General features: G+C 54.7%; 1 protein-coding gene and 1 long non-coding RNA gene across 3 annotated transcripts in view; one reads left to right on the top strand and one right to left on the bottom strand.

The window, feature by feature from the left end:
- The first annotated feature begins 828 nt into the window (after window positions 1–828).
- Window positions 829–15,235, top strand: part of MAP1A (microtubule associated protein 1A) — a 20,321-nt gene continuing 5,914 nt past the window's right edge. For both annotated transcript variants that reach the window (XM_040256673.1, XM_040256672.1), the window contains exons 1-5: window positions 829–1,101; window positions 2,057–2,158; window positions 10,070–10,152; window positions 10,419–10,559; window positions 10,786–15,216. In XM_040256673.1, the coding sequence (XP_040112607.1) occupies window positions 864–1,101; window positions 2,057–2,158; window positions 10,070–10,152; window positions 10,419–10,559; window positions 10,786–15,216 (4,995 nt within the window). In that variant the 5' untranslated portion in view covers window positions 829–863. The remainder of the gene's footprint in view (window positions 1,102–2,056; window positions 2,159–10,069; window positions 10,153–10,418; window positions 10,560–10,785; window positions 15,217–15,235) is intronic.
- LOC120875018 lies at window positions 1,477–2,799 on the bottom strand. Its single transcript, XR_005723790.1, has 3 exons — window positions 2,557–2,799; window positions 1,972–2,066; window positions 1,477–1,634 (listed from the first exon to the last, which is right to left on the bottom strand). It is a non-coding gene; the product is annotated as an uncharacterized LOC120875018 (long non-coding RNA).

The raw sequence follows: 15,235 nt of genomic DNA, 5'->3' as shown, positions 1-15,235 counted from the left end.
TGGTTATTTTTTTTTTTTTTTGAAGGGCCAATCTCTTCCCTTGTTCAAACACTGTCCCTTCAGTTTTGAGAATTCCCTGGGAGAAGTAATACCATTGTCTCCCAAGGTTACCCAATTCACTGTGTCACAAGTAGTTGGGAAGGACTTTTCTGGGTTTTACTCAAATCCCCCTTGCTGCAGTCTGAGCTCATTGCACTCAGTAGAGATGGAGACAAGCCAACCACTATCTTCGGAATAACAACTCACCAGGGACTCAGGGCCGGAAGGTCATTCTGTCCGTCCTGATATACAGCCTTCCAAAGCACACCCAGGGCCTGGGGCAATGAGGACAGAAAAACCGAGGACGGAATCTAGGACCCTGGCAGGCAGTGACAGGAGGGAAGAAAAAAAAAAACAAACCTCCAAACAATGATAATAGACACACCGACTGAAGGATACACCAAACTCAAGCAGAGAGGGACAAGATGGCTCCCCTCAGTACGGGCGAGGCTGCGGAACTGCCAGACAGCACTTATTCGGGAAACAGACTACCTAGAAGCTTCTTCTGGCGCGGAGGCAAAAGACTCACCCCTCCACCCGGCCCGCAGAGCCCCCACCCCTACTCTAGTCGGAGTATCAGCTCCCTCTGAGAAACGAGTGATGACGGAGGGGGAAAGCCAATCCCCCCACCTCGGTACCCGCCCCCCACGCCCAGCGACACCGCAGAGCCGGAGCGTCGCGGCCGCAGCCCCGCCCCTGCGGCGCCAGTGCTCCACCCCCTGACAGGCAACAGCCAATGAGCGACTTCTGCCGCCGGCCTTTAAGAACCGCGCGCACTCTCCCCGCAGCGGACGCGGCTGGCCTAGCGCGCCAACGGAGTTTCCATGGAGACTGAGGCTGGGCCCGGGCGGCCTCTCGGCGTTGCCATGGAGACAAGTCCCGGGCTAGGGCTCCGCAGCCCGGGCTCTCCGCCGGCTCAGAACCCCGCGGAGCCGCTGCGCGAGGCCGGAGCCGTGGTGGCGGCGGCACGCTGGGACCTGCGGAAGCACTCTTTGCTCATCGTGATCGGAGATATCGCTACAGAGAGTCAGCTGAGGGCCGTTCGGGCCCACCTTGAACAAGGTGAGCTGCTGTCCTGGCTGCGCCCGGGACATCCTCCATCCCGTGCTTCTCTGCCGTCTGCATCCTCTATCCCTAGTGTGCATTTCCTGAGATCTGCGAGCCCTGTTAATCTGAATCATCAGCCCCTGTCACCTGCATCTTCTATGTCACGCGTTCGTATCCTCCCAAACTGCCAGCATCTCACAACCCCATCCTCGCCTCACACCCCAGGGCGTTCCGCAATCTCCCTGAGGCAGGGGTGGGGGTAGGGGCGGGGGAGCTGGCACTGCCTGGGTGGGGATGCCCTCTGGTTATACCCCTGTCTCCCGCAGTGTCTTGGGCCAGAGGTCCTGAAAGTCCTCAGCATCCCATGAAGAGTCCATGTCCCTACCTTAGTTTCTTCTTTAGGGTTCCTGAACAGGCACAGTGTGCTTTCTGAATGCTGCAGACAGATCTCAAATATCCCAGTGCTAGCGGCCAATCTGAAAGAGTGACCTCCGTGGCCACAAGCTCTTCAGCCCTCCACTGCCTGTGGCGCAATGCTGCGGAGCCACCTGCGGGTGGAAGCAAGCCACGGAGGAGTGGAGGCAAGGAGAGGGCCACAGGAGGAAAGTCCAGGATCCTACTTAGCTGTATTGGGAAGGCAGCCCCTAGTATCTGGAAGTGGGCCCTTGGGTGTCACTTCTATCACAACTGGGCAACTCTGTAAGAAAATTCCTACATACAAATTCACCAATGACCAAATTTAGCCTAAACTGCCCTCCTTCCCCTAGCTCAAGCAAAGTCCAAGAATGGTACAGGACGAGAGCTAGACATAGGACTGGCCACCTTTCTTAAATACATTAGTGAGGCTGATCATGACAACCATCCTTATCCCCTCCCTCTCCTTACCCCTTCTGTGAGCTTGGAAATGCTCCCCGAAGTCCAGTCCATCTGACCTTATCTGGGTCTCTCTTTGTTTCTTTTTCTCTCACAGGCATTCTCTCCTGGAACATTGATTTATCATCCATTGACTTGAACCAACAATTGAGACTCTTCATTACCCGGCATCTAGCTCACTTCTCGTCAGAGGTCAAAGGTTAGAACTAGTGTCATTTGTCTCAGTGCTGTGGGTGAGGGATGGTCACAGAAGAGCAGAGGTCCAGTCTCTCTGGCAGAACTGACCTTGTGGGAAGTTTGGGTTGGGGAGAAGGGAGGGGCTCCTGAGGGGAATGCTGTAGAGCTCCATAGCGATCTCCACATACCCAGCTCACTTCACAGACAAATGGTATGATGGTGGAGGAAACCTGGAGAATGTAATTTCTACCTGATAAGGGGTGGTTTATGGACAGCCAACATGCACTAGGGGAATGAGGTACCTCTTGAGTGATTAATCATCTCCTATGTAAAAGTTCACTCTCTTTTTTGTGTTCCCCTTTCTGTATACCCTGGGCTCCTTGCTTCCCTTTACAGGGACCCTTGAACTCCCCCACTCACCTTTCCAGATCCTTGCTTAGCACTTTCCCTCAGGCTGCACAGCCTATCCTCCAGCCTCTAGGGTTTCTAGTTCCTCCTTTGGCTCAGTCAGCAGATGTTCAGAACACGGCAGAAACCTTGACCCAAAGGCTGATGAGCACCATCAAATGCAAAGTGGAAGCAGGGTTTCCTGGGTTCACTGCTGCAAGAGCTAGCCATATTTTGAGATTTGGCTCTGAGACCAAAGTTTGCAGGATGCAGTTTCCCATTCTGCTGTGTGGGAGAAATGGTCGAGAATTTGAGAAAAGTAACATTTTAGAAGCTATTATTCCATGACAGTACCTATGGGAAGACTTACAGAAAGCTCTACATCGCATTATAAAAATGCTTGGGCATCTGGTCATGTTATTGGTAAATGTCAGCAAACCGATTCATACACCAGTGTCTCTACGGAATATAAATCCACCCAATTCAACAGTCCTTATCATCAAATGACTGAATTTGTATCTTATGCAGATGATTCTCAATTATCCATTATATTAGACAGTTACTTCCCCTTCTTGTTTTGCTTCTCCTGCTAACTGCCACATCATTGGTCATTGACCTGATCACCTATTCCTCTAGAGCTGCTCCTGGAAAGAGAAGACAAGTTTAATGTGACTAATGCTATATTATCTTAGAACTATGTGCAGCATTTTGAAAATGTGAGGCTGGCATCTTCTTGATGTGACTGGCTTCCAATGAAGCTAACCAGTCACTGTTTTGAGACTTCCTTCTGTTTAGTATACTTACGCCATGGCTTCCTCCATTAGCTCTAACAATGTGAAAATCGACAGTTTTACCACTTTATTAATCCTAGGAGCTTTGGTGCAAGGCTGGAGAAAGGGATGACAGCAGATGAAATTAATGACTCAATTGAAGTTTGGGAAGTATCTGCTGATGTTATTAATTCACGCTGAATTTTCGAACCTTGTCTTTTTGGACATGGATGTGAGAGAAGGATGCTTTCTAGAATGATGTAAGAATGAAGAGAACTTGAACCAAAAAACTTAGCCATTCTTCAGATGAAGATTTGGTGATGCTTGGTAAAATACTTACAGGGAGATGCATAGTTACTCTCAGGGACCTCTCAGACTGATATACAAACACCTACCAGATCTTTTCAATGAAAGAGTTTTAGCATGGTGTCCTCAAGGAGCTTAGGACAATTATACCCAATATCAGGGCTTACTTCTGAATTTTTTTAGGTTTGGACATTTTTCACGGTGGCCTGTCTCTGTCCCTGGAGAATAGTGGATAATTTCCTGGAAAAACCCACATGGCTCAAGACAGCCACAGCCCCACCCCTGCTGGCTCCTCTTTCAGCTGTCCCCACAAACAACAGTCAGCCCAGAGCAGCTGCAGACACTGCCCCTCCCTTCAGCTTCCATTAGTGGGGAGGCCAAGGGAACCAGGTTGCTGGGATGAGCTCCATGGCATATGCTAGTAGCTTACGATTTTATCTTTTCTGCCCACCCCACAGGCTGGGCCACCATCTCTCACCTTTCCTCGAGCCCTAGGTCAAAATGCTGAAAAGGGGGGACAAAAATGTATCTTGTAATGATAGGGAGAGTACAATCATTCCCGCTACCACCCTTTACACACACACCACACACACACACACACACACACGGAGAGTACAATCATTCCTTCCACCACCCTTTACACACACACACACAGAAAGGAAGGGGACCCTTTGATGGAGAGTCACACACACTCACACACACACACAGAAAGGAAGGAGACCCTTTGATGGAGAGTCACACACACTCTCTCTCTCTCTCACACACACACACACACACATACACACAGAAAGGAAGGGGACCCTTTGATGGAGAGTCAGTGGCCCAGCTCCTTCTAGTGGTCAAATGTGGTAAAGGCTTTCCAAGGTGAATTTTGCACCACCTTTATCTCCAATGGTGACTTGGAAGCTTCCTTTCTAACTCCTGCAAAAAAAAAAAAAACTCTGGAGTTTCCAAGCATTTTAAAACAAACCCCAAAACAATTAGAACAGTGGGAGTTTCAGAACTGAGCTTAAATAACACTGTGATACTGCTTCTACTATTGAGCACATATAGGAAGGAAGAGGGTTTCGTAATTTATAATTCATGATTGATATTCTGCGACTAAAGAAGACACAGGCTCAAGGACCAGTTTGGAAGCCTTCTTTCTGATGGTGCATCACCCCTGATGTGCTCAGGAAGTGTTAGTTCTGTTACTTCTGCAAACATGAAGACTATTCTGAATTGATACAGCAGCTCATTGGCCCCTAGAACTGGGGTTTGCACTGATGTCAGAAATGGGAAAGGAGGGACATGAAGAGTACGTGAAGTCCCTTCTGACAGGCACTTTGAGTCATGGCTTTACCTGGGAGCTAAATTTCTCTAGAGTTGAGATATTCTGGTTTAGGAGTTCCTGATCACCTAGGTGACCTCTCATAAATCTTCCACAAGAGGGAGACAGACTTCCAGTGGCATTTGTGCATTATGGGTTTAAGGTTCTAGGAATGAAGCACTTTTTCATCTTTTATGTCATTTACTCCTTGTGGCGCTATTGGAGGGTGGTACTAATATTATACTCATTTTGTAATTCAGGAAGTAATCTTTCAGAAACCTTAAGTGGCTTGTTTAAAAACATGATTAGTAAAATGGCAGAGTCAGATCAGTCAGGACTTCTGATCTCACTTTGTGTCTGAGCTCGGGCCTCTCTTCCTTGGCATCTCACCATTGCATTGCAGCAGAGCCAAGGAACACAGCAGATGGAGGTGTGGTTGTGGTGGGTAGGCTGTTCAGAGGGTGAGGGCTGAAGGAAAACTCCATTGTGAGTTGGAACCTTGCCCAGGGTGTGGCCCTTGGGGGTGATAGCTGAGAATAAGGGTGGGCTCTGCAATGGTCTGGGAAATGTTATTTTGTTCTCAAACCACATGTCTGCTCAAGTTTCCCTCTTAGCACACTCCAGAGAGCTCTAGAAAGCAGGGAGGAGAGAGAAGCTTCGAGGTGGGAGAAAATAAGAACTATGAAGTTGCAGAAAGGAAGTGTCTCCCCTTTGTGATGCTCGGAACTCAGCCTGGTTTGTGTTGTACGTCTCTGCAGATGGCCTCCTCTATCCAAATGGGGCTGTTGCCATGTTACTGCTTTGCATCCCCGGATCTGAGCAAAGATTCCTCCCCCTATTTAGTCCCCCCCCTCCACCACCACCACCACTGGTGACTCAGCTCCTCCTCTCCTCTCCAGTTTACGGGGGATGGGGATACTGAGAGCAGAGACTATTTTGGCTTCTCTGACCTTCAAAAGCAGCTCTTGGCAGCCAGGGGCAAGGGTGGAGCCGGTGCTGGGAAAGAGTGAGTGGATGTCACTGGGAGGAAGCAGGAGGAATTGCCCAGGACTGGGGAGGGTTGATGGGAGGGAAGAGGGCAGGGAAGGACCCTGTAGGAACTTGAGCATCACCGGTTGGAACTCAGTGCTAGAGCTCCCTGGGTCCTCTCTTTGAATCCTAGAGCTGTCACCAAATCTGAGACAGAAGAGGCTAAGGGAAACAGGACCAATGTTAAAAGGATTAAGACCCTATAAAATGAAGACATCAGAGAGACATAGCAAAGTACGGAGATAAGAACAGGGACCCAACACCCTACAAAGTCATTTTTTAGTCATCTTTTTAGTCCAAAGTGTACTTTATGTGACATTTAATAATTGGTCTATAGAAAGAAACTCTTATAGGCCTGGGGCACTGCTGATCTTCCTTCATCCCTTTAACTATTTCACTGAAAGGTAGAATGTGCCCTGAAACTTCAGAAAATGCCTCTTCATACTCAAAGAACAAGAATTCCAAGTATCAGTGCCTGTGTGGTTGCAGTGCTGTGCTGCATTGGCACAGAATTGTAGGCAGTCTTAGGGCCCCTGTGCCCCACCCCAGACGGGCTAGAGATGGACTAAGGACTGTGTGTCCACTCCAGAATTTCAAACTACCCCCCAACCTAAAATGACTTCTTTCTGCCACATTTCCTCCCCCCACGTCTACAGCTGTGGCTGGGAAGACAGCAGAGCTCAGCGCAACTGCCTCCTTTCTGTCATCCCTAGCCTTCTCAAGTAGTCCCTTCACTCCTACCCTAGGCTTTTAGACTCCCAGCCTCTTTGTCTCCTGCTCCTCCAGGGACTGAAGGTCATTCCCCCAGTCTGAGGGGAGAGGCAGCAGATGGTTCCTGAGAGAAAGGGGAGGGCCCAACCTCCTATATCCCCGGCAATGTGTAGCAGAGTTTGGGTCTTTGGCTAACACTAAAAGAATGTATCTTAACTAAGCAGGGTTGGGGGAGAAGGACCCCCGCCCCGTAGGCCACTGGAGACCACTCTGACTCTTTGAGCCGATAGACGGCTCCTCAGCCCCCAGCCAAGCAGAAGCACTAGAGCGCTGACACTGTGAAGGCAAAGAAACAGTTAAGTCTCCAGAGCCTCGTCATGGACCAGCCCCTCTTCCCCGCCCTGGCGCCGCCCTCACCATCGAGCGCCCCCCCCCCCCACCCAACTCCCACCCCAGTGCCGCAGACTCTCCTCTGAAGCTGCCGGCTGAGGCCGGAGCAGCAGCCTCCATGAGGGTCTCCCCCTGCATCCCCGGGTAAGAATCTAACCGGGCCAAAGGACTTGGCATGGGGCCGTGGGGGATGCTGTGATGGGGAGGTGGGATGCGGGTAATGGGAAAGGGAGTTGATAACATAATCTGCTGTGTCTGGAACTAGCCTGGCGGGGGTGGGCAGGGTGGGGAGCCGAGAAGATGAACTGACTGTGGGGCCAGCCTGGACCCAGAACCAGGCGGAGGCCAGTGGGGCCAGCACTGTGACAGGCCACCGCGCGGGCTGGGCTGAGCTGGGAGCAGCCGCCCAGGGGCAGCCGCAGAGGGTGGTGTCACCGGCTCTGCCCAGCGGCCTGGGGCTCAGACGGAGTTAGAGACGGGCTGTGTCTTTGGTGGAGACAGAAGAATTAGAGGGAAAGGCGGATGTTGTGGGAATGCACTGAATGGGAGAGTCTCTGTGTGTCAGCTGCTGGATTGCTCAGCTGCTCCGACGTAGGGGGGTGAATGGGACCTCGAGTTTTTGCCAAGTAAGGGAAGGTGGGGGACACTTTGGAAAAGAAGGGAGGAAAGGGTCGTTAAGACGTGGCACGCGCCTCTTCACAGACCAGCTGGTGTGCGGTGTGCTCCCCACACCCATTCCCGGCAACCTTCGAGCTTGAAACTTGGACTCGAAGCCCCCTCTTTCTGGCTGCCTCCGGGGATGGAGAGGCCGTCTCGGAGATGGGGAGCGCTCGCTCCCCGGCAGCTGCCCCGCATTCCCAGGGCTGTCAACCCTGCCGGCTCCCAGTCACGGCCCCACCCCCATCTCCGCTTCTTTTCCCAAGATGGGGGCTCCGAACAGAGGAGCCCGTTTCTTCTCCTCTCGGCGTCCCCCCCTTTCCCTCCCCACCCCCCATGCAGTGGCAGCCAAGAAAATGACTTGTCATGCTGGGGTGGGGGCGGGGGCGGAGCCGGAGCCGGAGCTCAGCGCGCACACTCACACACTGCGGCACACTGCAGCTGCCCGGCCCCCTCCCGCCCGCCTCACTGCGGAGACACCTGCCCTCCCGGCTCCGCACCCGCAGCCACCCCCGCCCCCACTAACCCCATCCCTGGCCTGGGGATGTGCCCCTGACTCAAAGCAGTCCTCTCCGAAGAAAGCCGCAAAACAAGTCCGTGGCCTTCAGTGGGATTGCGAGGGGAGCCGAAGAGAGGCACAGGGCTTCCTCCCGGCCCGAAAAGGAGGGGAGCGGGATACAAACCATGGAGTAGTGGCCAGTCACAGCCAGAACCCCCAGGGTGAGCCATAGGGTCTTACGCCAAGACCGGAATTGGTGGGTACAAACCAGTCTAGGGGGCCGGGGTGGGGGGCGATGGCAGACTGGGGGGGAACAGAGGCAGTGCAGAGAAAGCAAACTGGACTGTATCACAGATGTTTCCTTTTCTGACCCTCCTAGCTCAAGTGTGTTGACCTTGGGCGTTTGTGCTGGGGTTGCGGGAGGTGGTGGAGCTGCCCTTCCAAATCTAAACTACTTAGAGCCCGCCTTGGGCTGGCTGCTCCCTGAATCCTTGAAGTCCCTCATCCTTCACCTGCCCAAGCCCTGCCCCTGCTGACTCCGAGGTGGTTCTCATCCTCTGAACTGACCTCAAAGCGTCCCTCAATTCCCAAGTTAACAGAAGAGAACCCTTGAACTCCGCATGGGCCCCGCCCACCCTGCGTGGGCCTTGGTCTTCCGACACCATCCCATCGGTAGTTCATTTCCCTGCAGCTGCCAGATCTGCCCGATCCTGGCACCATCGCTCTTCCATTTAACAAAGGCCCTGGCCCCGGGGTCCTCTTGTCTGAGCCCCAGAAAGAGGAGAGAGCGCTGGGTCACAGAAGAGGGTCTGGGGGACAGGTTATGAGTCCTCCCACCAGTATCCTCCAGACAGCCCACTTCCACACCGACCACCTATTCAGTCGGTGAGGGCGAGAGGAGCCAGGGCTGGCAGCACCCTTCTTCAGGATCTCCTCTCTAACCTGGCACTTTCTTTCCTGCATTGCTTGGTGTGTATTCTGTCCCCCACCCACCCCCGTAGCCTGGGGAACACTCTGAACCTCTCCTATCTTAATTGTTTCTTGTTTGTGCACCCCAGACTCCCCTCCCTATGACAGAGGGCCCATAGGAGAGGCGCAGGAGTGAGAGGAGAAACTGTTGTTCTCTCGGAGAGGTCAGGTTGTGGGGAGTGAACCAGGAGCCTGGGGACGTGGAGCTGAGGTGGGAGACAGGGCGTGAAACCTTTAGTTGTGGGAACAAGATGACTGTGTTTGTAAGCGCAGGCTTGGCCTCCGAGGAACCAGAAAACAGATTAAGAGGTCCTATTTTTCCTCTGCATTGTAACTCCCTAGGGTTTAGATAGCTCAGACTGCTCTGAGGCCTTTGGAATGGGACGTTGGGCCTTGGATGGGAGTTTGAAAAGAGGATGAGTCCGTACCCACTGCCATCTCCTTATTTCCAGGCACTCTGGCAAGAAAGCCCTGGGCAGAGGCAAGCTAGTGAGCAGAAAGCTGAGTGAGGATCAACGTTGCAGAAGCCCCTCCTCCAGCTGAGCTCCCCATCCCCAGGCAGCACCGGGAGCTTAGTGCTCCAGAGCGACAGAGAGGGACAAAAGGTTCTTGTCAGCAGGGCAGCCTGAGGCGGGAGTTCCAGGCAGAGGGGGTGTTAGATGAGGGGAGGGAGCAGACAGCCAGTGCGGGAGGAGGAAACCCTGGAAGGGAAAGGCTGAAGCCGGAGCCAGTCCCCAGACCTTACTCAGCAGGTTCCAAAGTGGCAGGATCAAGGAGAGCCAGGCTACTCTTTCCCCAGCCTCATTTTCTGATGGTGCAGTTTTTCCTCTCCTGCCCTACACAGTGCCTCTCCACTTTAGTCTCTACCCACTTCCCTCAATACAAATTCCTGCATCTCTCCCTCAGGCCAGAGGACCCTCTGCCACCAGAGTGAGATCCTAGAGACTGTCATCCTCGTAAACCCCAGTGCCGACAGCATCAGCTCTGAGGTAAGGCCAGGGCCTGAGCCGCACTGGCCTCAAGGGCCTGCTGAAAGCGCCATAACCCACCCCAGCCAGTGCCAAGAATCCCCAGGCTTGGCTCTGAACCACGGTCTCTCTGCCATCTAAGCTGCCTCACAATCCCAGCCCCACCTGGAGGTGCTGTGGGGCTCCCAGTGGGGAGCGTGTCCTTGCCGTGCTAAGGGGGACCTGGAACCTTCAGTGCCCTTTCCTGGGCTTCCTCCATCGTGACCAGTCCTCTGCTTCTGCTGTAGGTTCACCACCTCCTCAGCAGCCCATCAGCTCACAAACTGCTGATCTTGAGTGGGCAGAGTTTAGAGCCTGGGGGAGACCTCATCCTACAGAGTGGCACCTACTCCTATCAAAACTTTGCCCAGGTCCTTCACAACCCAGAGGTGAGTTCTATGTCCCAGTGTCTAGGAGGAATAGAACATGGGGTGTGCCTAGAGCTGTGGGGAGGGATCCAAGGAAGGGAAAATCCTATGGCCCTTGACCACCGGGGATGCTGGCAGAATGGTAGGAGATCACCTCAGAGAGAGATAGAGACTAGCAGGGTGAATCTGAGTCTGGTTGAGACAACCCCAGTGACCTGATCAGGCCTTTTGTCTCCCATTCCTCCAGATTGCCCAACTACTCAGCAACAGAGACCCTGGGATCCAGGCTTTCCTCACCGTGTCCTGCTTAGGGGAGGGCGACTGGAGCTACCTGGGACTATTCAGTTCCCAAGAGACCCTGCACCTCCGGCTAAACCCTGAGCCCACGCTGCCCACCATGGACGGCGTGGCTGAATTCTCCGAGTACGTCTCTGAGACTGTGGATGTGCCGTCCCCCTTCGACCTACTGGAGCCCCCCACCTCAGGTGGCTTCCTCAAGCTCTCCAAGCCTTGCTGCTACATCTTCCCCGGCGGCCGTGGGGACTCGGCCCTCTTTGCCGTTAATGGTTTCAACATCCTGGTGGACGGTGGCTCTGACCGCAAGTCCTGCTTCTGGAAGCTAGTGCGGCATCTGGACCGCATCGATTCGGTACTGCTCACCCACATCGGGGCCGACAACCTGCCAGGCATCAATGGGCTTCTGCAGCGCAAAGTGGCAGAACTGGAAGAGGAGCAGTCCCAGGGCTCCAGCAGCTACAGCGACTGGGTGAAGAACCTCATCTCCCCCGAGCTGGGGGTTGTCTTCTTCAACGTGCCCGATAAGCTGCGGCTGCCGGATGCCTCGCGCAAGGCCAAGCGCAGCATTGAGGAGGCCTGCCTCACTCTGCAGCACTTAAACCGCTTGGGCATCCAGGCCGAGCCCCTGTACCGTGTGGTCAGCAACACCATAGAACCTCTCACCCTCTTCCACAAGATGGGTGTGGGCCGCCTGGACATGTACGTCCTCAACCCTGTCAAGGACAGCAAGGAGATGCAGTTCCTCATGCAAAAGTGGGCGGGCAACAGTAAAGCCAAGACGGGCATCGTGCTGGCTAACGGGAAGGAGGCTGAGATCTCGGTGCCCTACCTGACCTCCATCACCGCTCTGGTGGTCTGGCTGCCAGCCAACCCCACTGAGAAGATCGTGCGCGTCCTTTTCCCAGGGAATGCCCCCCAGAACAAGATCTTGGAGGGCCTGGAAAAGCTTCGACACCTGGACTTCCTGCGCTACCCTGTGGCCACACAGAAGGACCTGGCCACTGGGGCTGTGCCTGCCAACCTCAAACCCAGCAAAATCAAACAGCGAGCTGACAGCAGAGAGAGCCTCAAGGCCACGACCAAGACACCCGTGGGCAAGCTGGCCAAACGGGAGGAAGTGGCCGAAGAGGGAGCCAAGGAGGCTCGCTCAGAACTGGCCAAAGAGTTAACCAAAACAGAAAAGAAGGCAAAAGAGTCGTCTGAGAAGCCCCCAGAGAAGCCCACCAAGCCCGAGAGGGTGAAGACAGAGTCGAGCGAGGCACTGAAGGCAGAGAAGCGAAAGCTGATCAAAGACAAAGTGGGGAAGAAGCACCTGAAAGAAAAGATATCAAAGCTAGAAGAGAAAAAAGACAAAGAGAAAAAAGAGATCAAGAAGGAGAGGAAGGAGCTCAAGAAGGATGAAGGAAGGAAGGAGGAAAAGAAGGATGCCAAGAAGGAGGAGAAGAAGAAAGACACCAAACCTGAGGTCAAAAAGATTTCCAAGCCAGACCTGAAGCCCTTTACCCCTGAGGTGCGGAAGACCCTCTACAAAGCCAAGGCCCCCGGCAGAGTCAAAATGGACAAGAGCCGGGCCACCCGTGGGGAGAAGGAGCTGTCCTCTGAGCCCCGCACACCCCCGGCCCAGAAGGGGGCCGCACCCCTCCCAGCAAGGGAGCTGGCCTTGTCTTCACCAGAAGACCTTACACAGGACTTTGAGGAGTTGAAACGTGAGGAGAGGGAGTTGCTGACCGAACAAAAGGACGCAAGACTAGGTGAGAAACCGCTCCCCCCGGACACTGCCGAGGAGGGACTCCCGAGCACAGTGGCTCAGGTGGCACCACCCTCTGTCCCCGGGCTGGAAGCAGAAGTACCTGTGGTGAAGGAGAAAGAGGTTGTCCCAGACGTCCCTGAGGAACGAGGCAGCAAGGACAGAGGCCCAGACTCTGGGGCGGAAACAGAGGAAGAGAAAGATACCTGGGAGGAAAAGAAGCCAAAGGAAGCCGAGGGGCTCCCTGACAGAACAGAAGCCCGAGAGGAAAGTGAACCTGAGGTAAAGGAAGATGTGATAGAGAAGGCCGAGTTAGAGGAGATGGAGGAGCTGCCCCCTTCCGATGAGGAGGAAGAAGAGGAGACAAAGGCAGAGGGTTTTTACCAAAAGCACATGCAAGAAGCCTTGAAGGTGACGCCAAGGGGCAAAGAGGCTCTCGGCGGCCGGGAACCGGGACTCCAAGGCAAGGCCCCGGAGAAGGAGACCTCGTCATTCCTAAGCAGCCTGGCCACCCCAGCAGGAGCCACTGAGCATGTGTCTTACATCCAGGACGAGACGATACCTGGCTACTCCGAGACCGAGCAGACCATCTCGGATGAAGAGATCCACGATGAGCCCGAGGAGCGCGCAGCCCCACCTAGGTTTCCGACAGGAACCTATGACCTCCCTGGGCCTGAAGGTCCCGGCCCTTTTGAGGCCAGCCAGCCTGCTGACAGCGCTGTTCCCGCCACCGCCAGCAAGGCCTACGGAGCACCAGAGACGGAACTCACCTACCCCCCCAACATGGTGGCCGCCCCTCTGGCAGAAGAGGAGCACGTGTCCTCGGCCACCTCGATCACTGAGTGTGACAAGCTCTCTTCCTTTGCCACGTCCGTGGCCGAGGACCAGTCCGTGGCTTCACTCACGGCCCCACAGACAGAGGAGACGGGCAAGAGCTCCCTGCTGCTTGACACGGTCACGAGCATCCCCTCATCCCGCACTGAAGCCACTCAGGGCCTGGACTACGTGCCATCAGCCGGCACCATCTCACCCACTTCCTCGCTGGAAGAAGACAAAGGCTTCAAGTCACCACCCTATGAGGACTTCTCTGTGACTGGGGAGTCAGAGAAGAGAGGAGAGATGGTAGGGAGAGGCTTGTCTGGAGAGAGGGCCCTGGAGGAGGAAGAGAAGGAGGAGGCCGCCAATGTACAGATGTCGGAGAAACTGCATGGTCAGTATGGACCCCCGATGTTTGCTGCCCCCGGGCACGCCCTCCACCCAGGGGAACCAGCCCTTGGAGAGGCGGAGGAGCGCTGCCTCAGCCCAGATGACAGCACAGTGAAGATGGCCTCTCCGCCACCGTCTGGCCCACCCAGTGCCACCCACACACCCTTTCATCAGTCCCCAGTAGAGGAAAAGTCTGAGCCCCAAGACTTTCAGGAAGCAGACTCCTGGGGAGATACCAAGAGTATCCCAGGTATGGGCAAGGAAGTTGCTACAGAAGAGACCGCCAAGCCAGGGCCTGACAAGGGCGCACTGGAGGAGGAAGGGAAGGCGCCTCCTCCCAGGAGCCCCCAGGCCCAGGAGGTACCCATCAGCATAGCTGGGGAACAGGCCGGTCGCACCATCCAGCTGCTGTCAGAACAGGACAAAGCCATCATCCTCGAGACTGTGGAGGTGGGAGAGCCCGCAGGCCCAGTTCCAGAAACAGAAGCCCTACCCGAAGACTTGAGAACCTCACTCCAAGAACTTGGGGAACCTCAGAAAGAGGAGGTGCTCCGAATTCCTGACCGAGGCCTCTCCCCTGAAGAGGCAGAGTCCCTCTCTGTCCTCAGCGTGGTCTCCCCAGAAGCTGCCAAAAAGCAAGACACCACCCCGAGGTCTCCCTTTGGCCTGACGGAGCAGCGCCTCCACACAGACCTGTGGCCACAGGGATCTCCAGAAGACACCCGGTCACTGTCTTTCTCAGAGGAGAGTCCAAGCAAGGAGACCTCACTGGACATCTCTTCCAAGCAGCTGTCTCCAGAAAGCCTTGGCACCCTCCAGTTTGGGGAACTAAGCCTTGGAAAGGAAGAAAAAGGGCCCCTGATACAGGCTGAGGACACCGCTCTCCACCTAGCCCCTGTTTCTATTCCAGAAGCCCGGGCAGCCACAGCGTCGCCTCCCACAGATGGGACCAGTGGATACTCCGCACGGGCAGACATCACAGATGAGAGCCCTGATGGAAAATTACCCGCCAGTTCCTTCTCTCCCACTGCGCTGCTAGGAGATGGGAGGCGCTCACCCGGAGTGATCACAAGCCTGGGTGAACACATTCTCACACCTGATAGCTCCCTCACCAAGAGCCCTGAGTCCTTGCCAAGCCCTGCCATGGAGGATATTGTCATGGAGTGGGAAGGCAAAGTTCCAAAGTTGAAAGACAGACCCCCAGAGCAGAAGGAGAAGGGACCTGAGCCCACGGATGAAGCCCTTCAGCAGCAGGGCCAAACCCTGGAACAGAGGGACACTGTCATGGAGCAGAGGGACACAGCCATCTGTTGGAAAGATGAGCCTCTGGAGGAGAAGGACAAGGCTAGGGAGCCACAGGATCAGGCTGTGGAACAAAAAGGCAGAGACTCAGAACACAGGGACACAGTCCCGGATCAGAAGGACCAGGCCCTGGAAGGAAAAGACA

Source organism: Oryx dammah, unplaced genomic scaffold, assembly GCF_014754425.2.
Source record: "Oryx dammah isolate SB20612 unplaced genomic scaffold, SCBI_Odam_1.1 HiC_scaffold_16, whole genome shotgun sequence".
In the NCBI taxonomy this organism is placed as follows: domain Eukaryota; kingdom Metazoa; phylum Chordata; class Mammalia; order Artiodactyla; family Bovidae; genus Oryx; species Oryx dammah.
The sequence above is the reverse complement of the archived record's forward strand: the minus strand, read 5'-3'. Positions and strand labels throughout refer to the sequence as shown.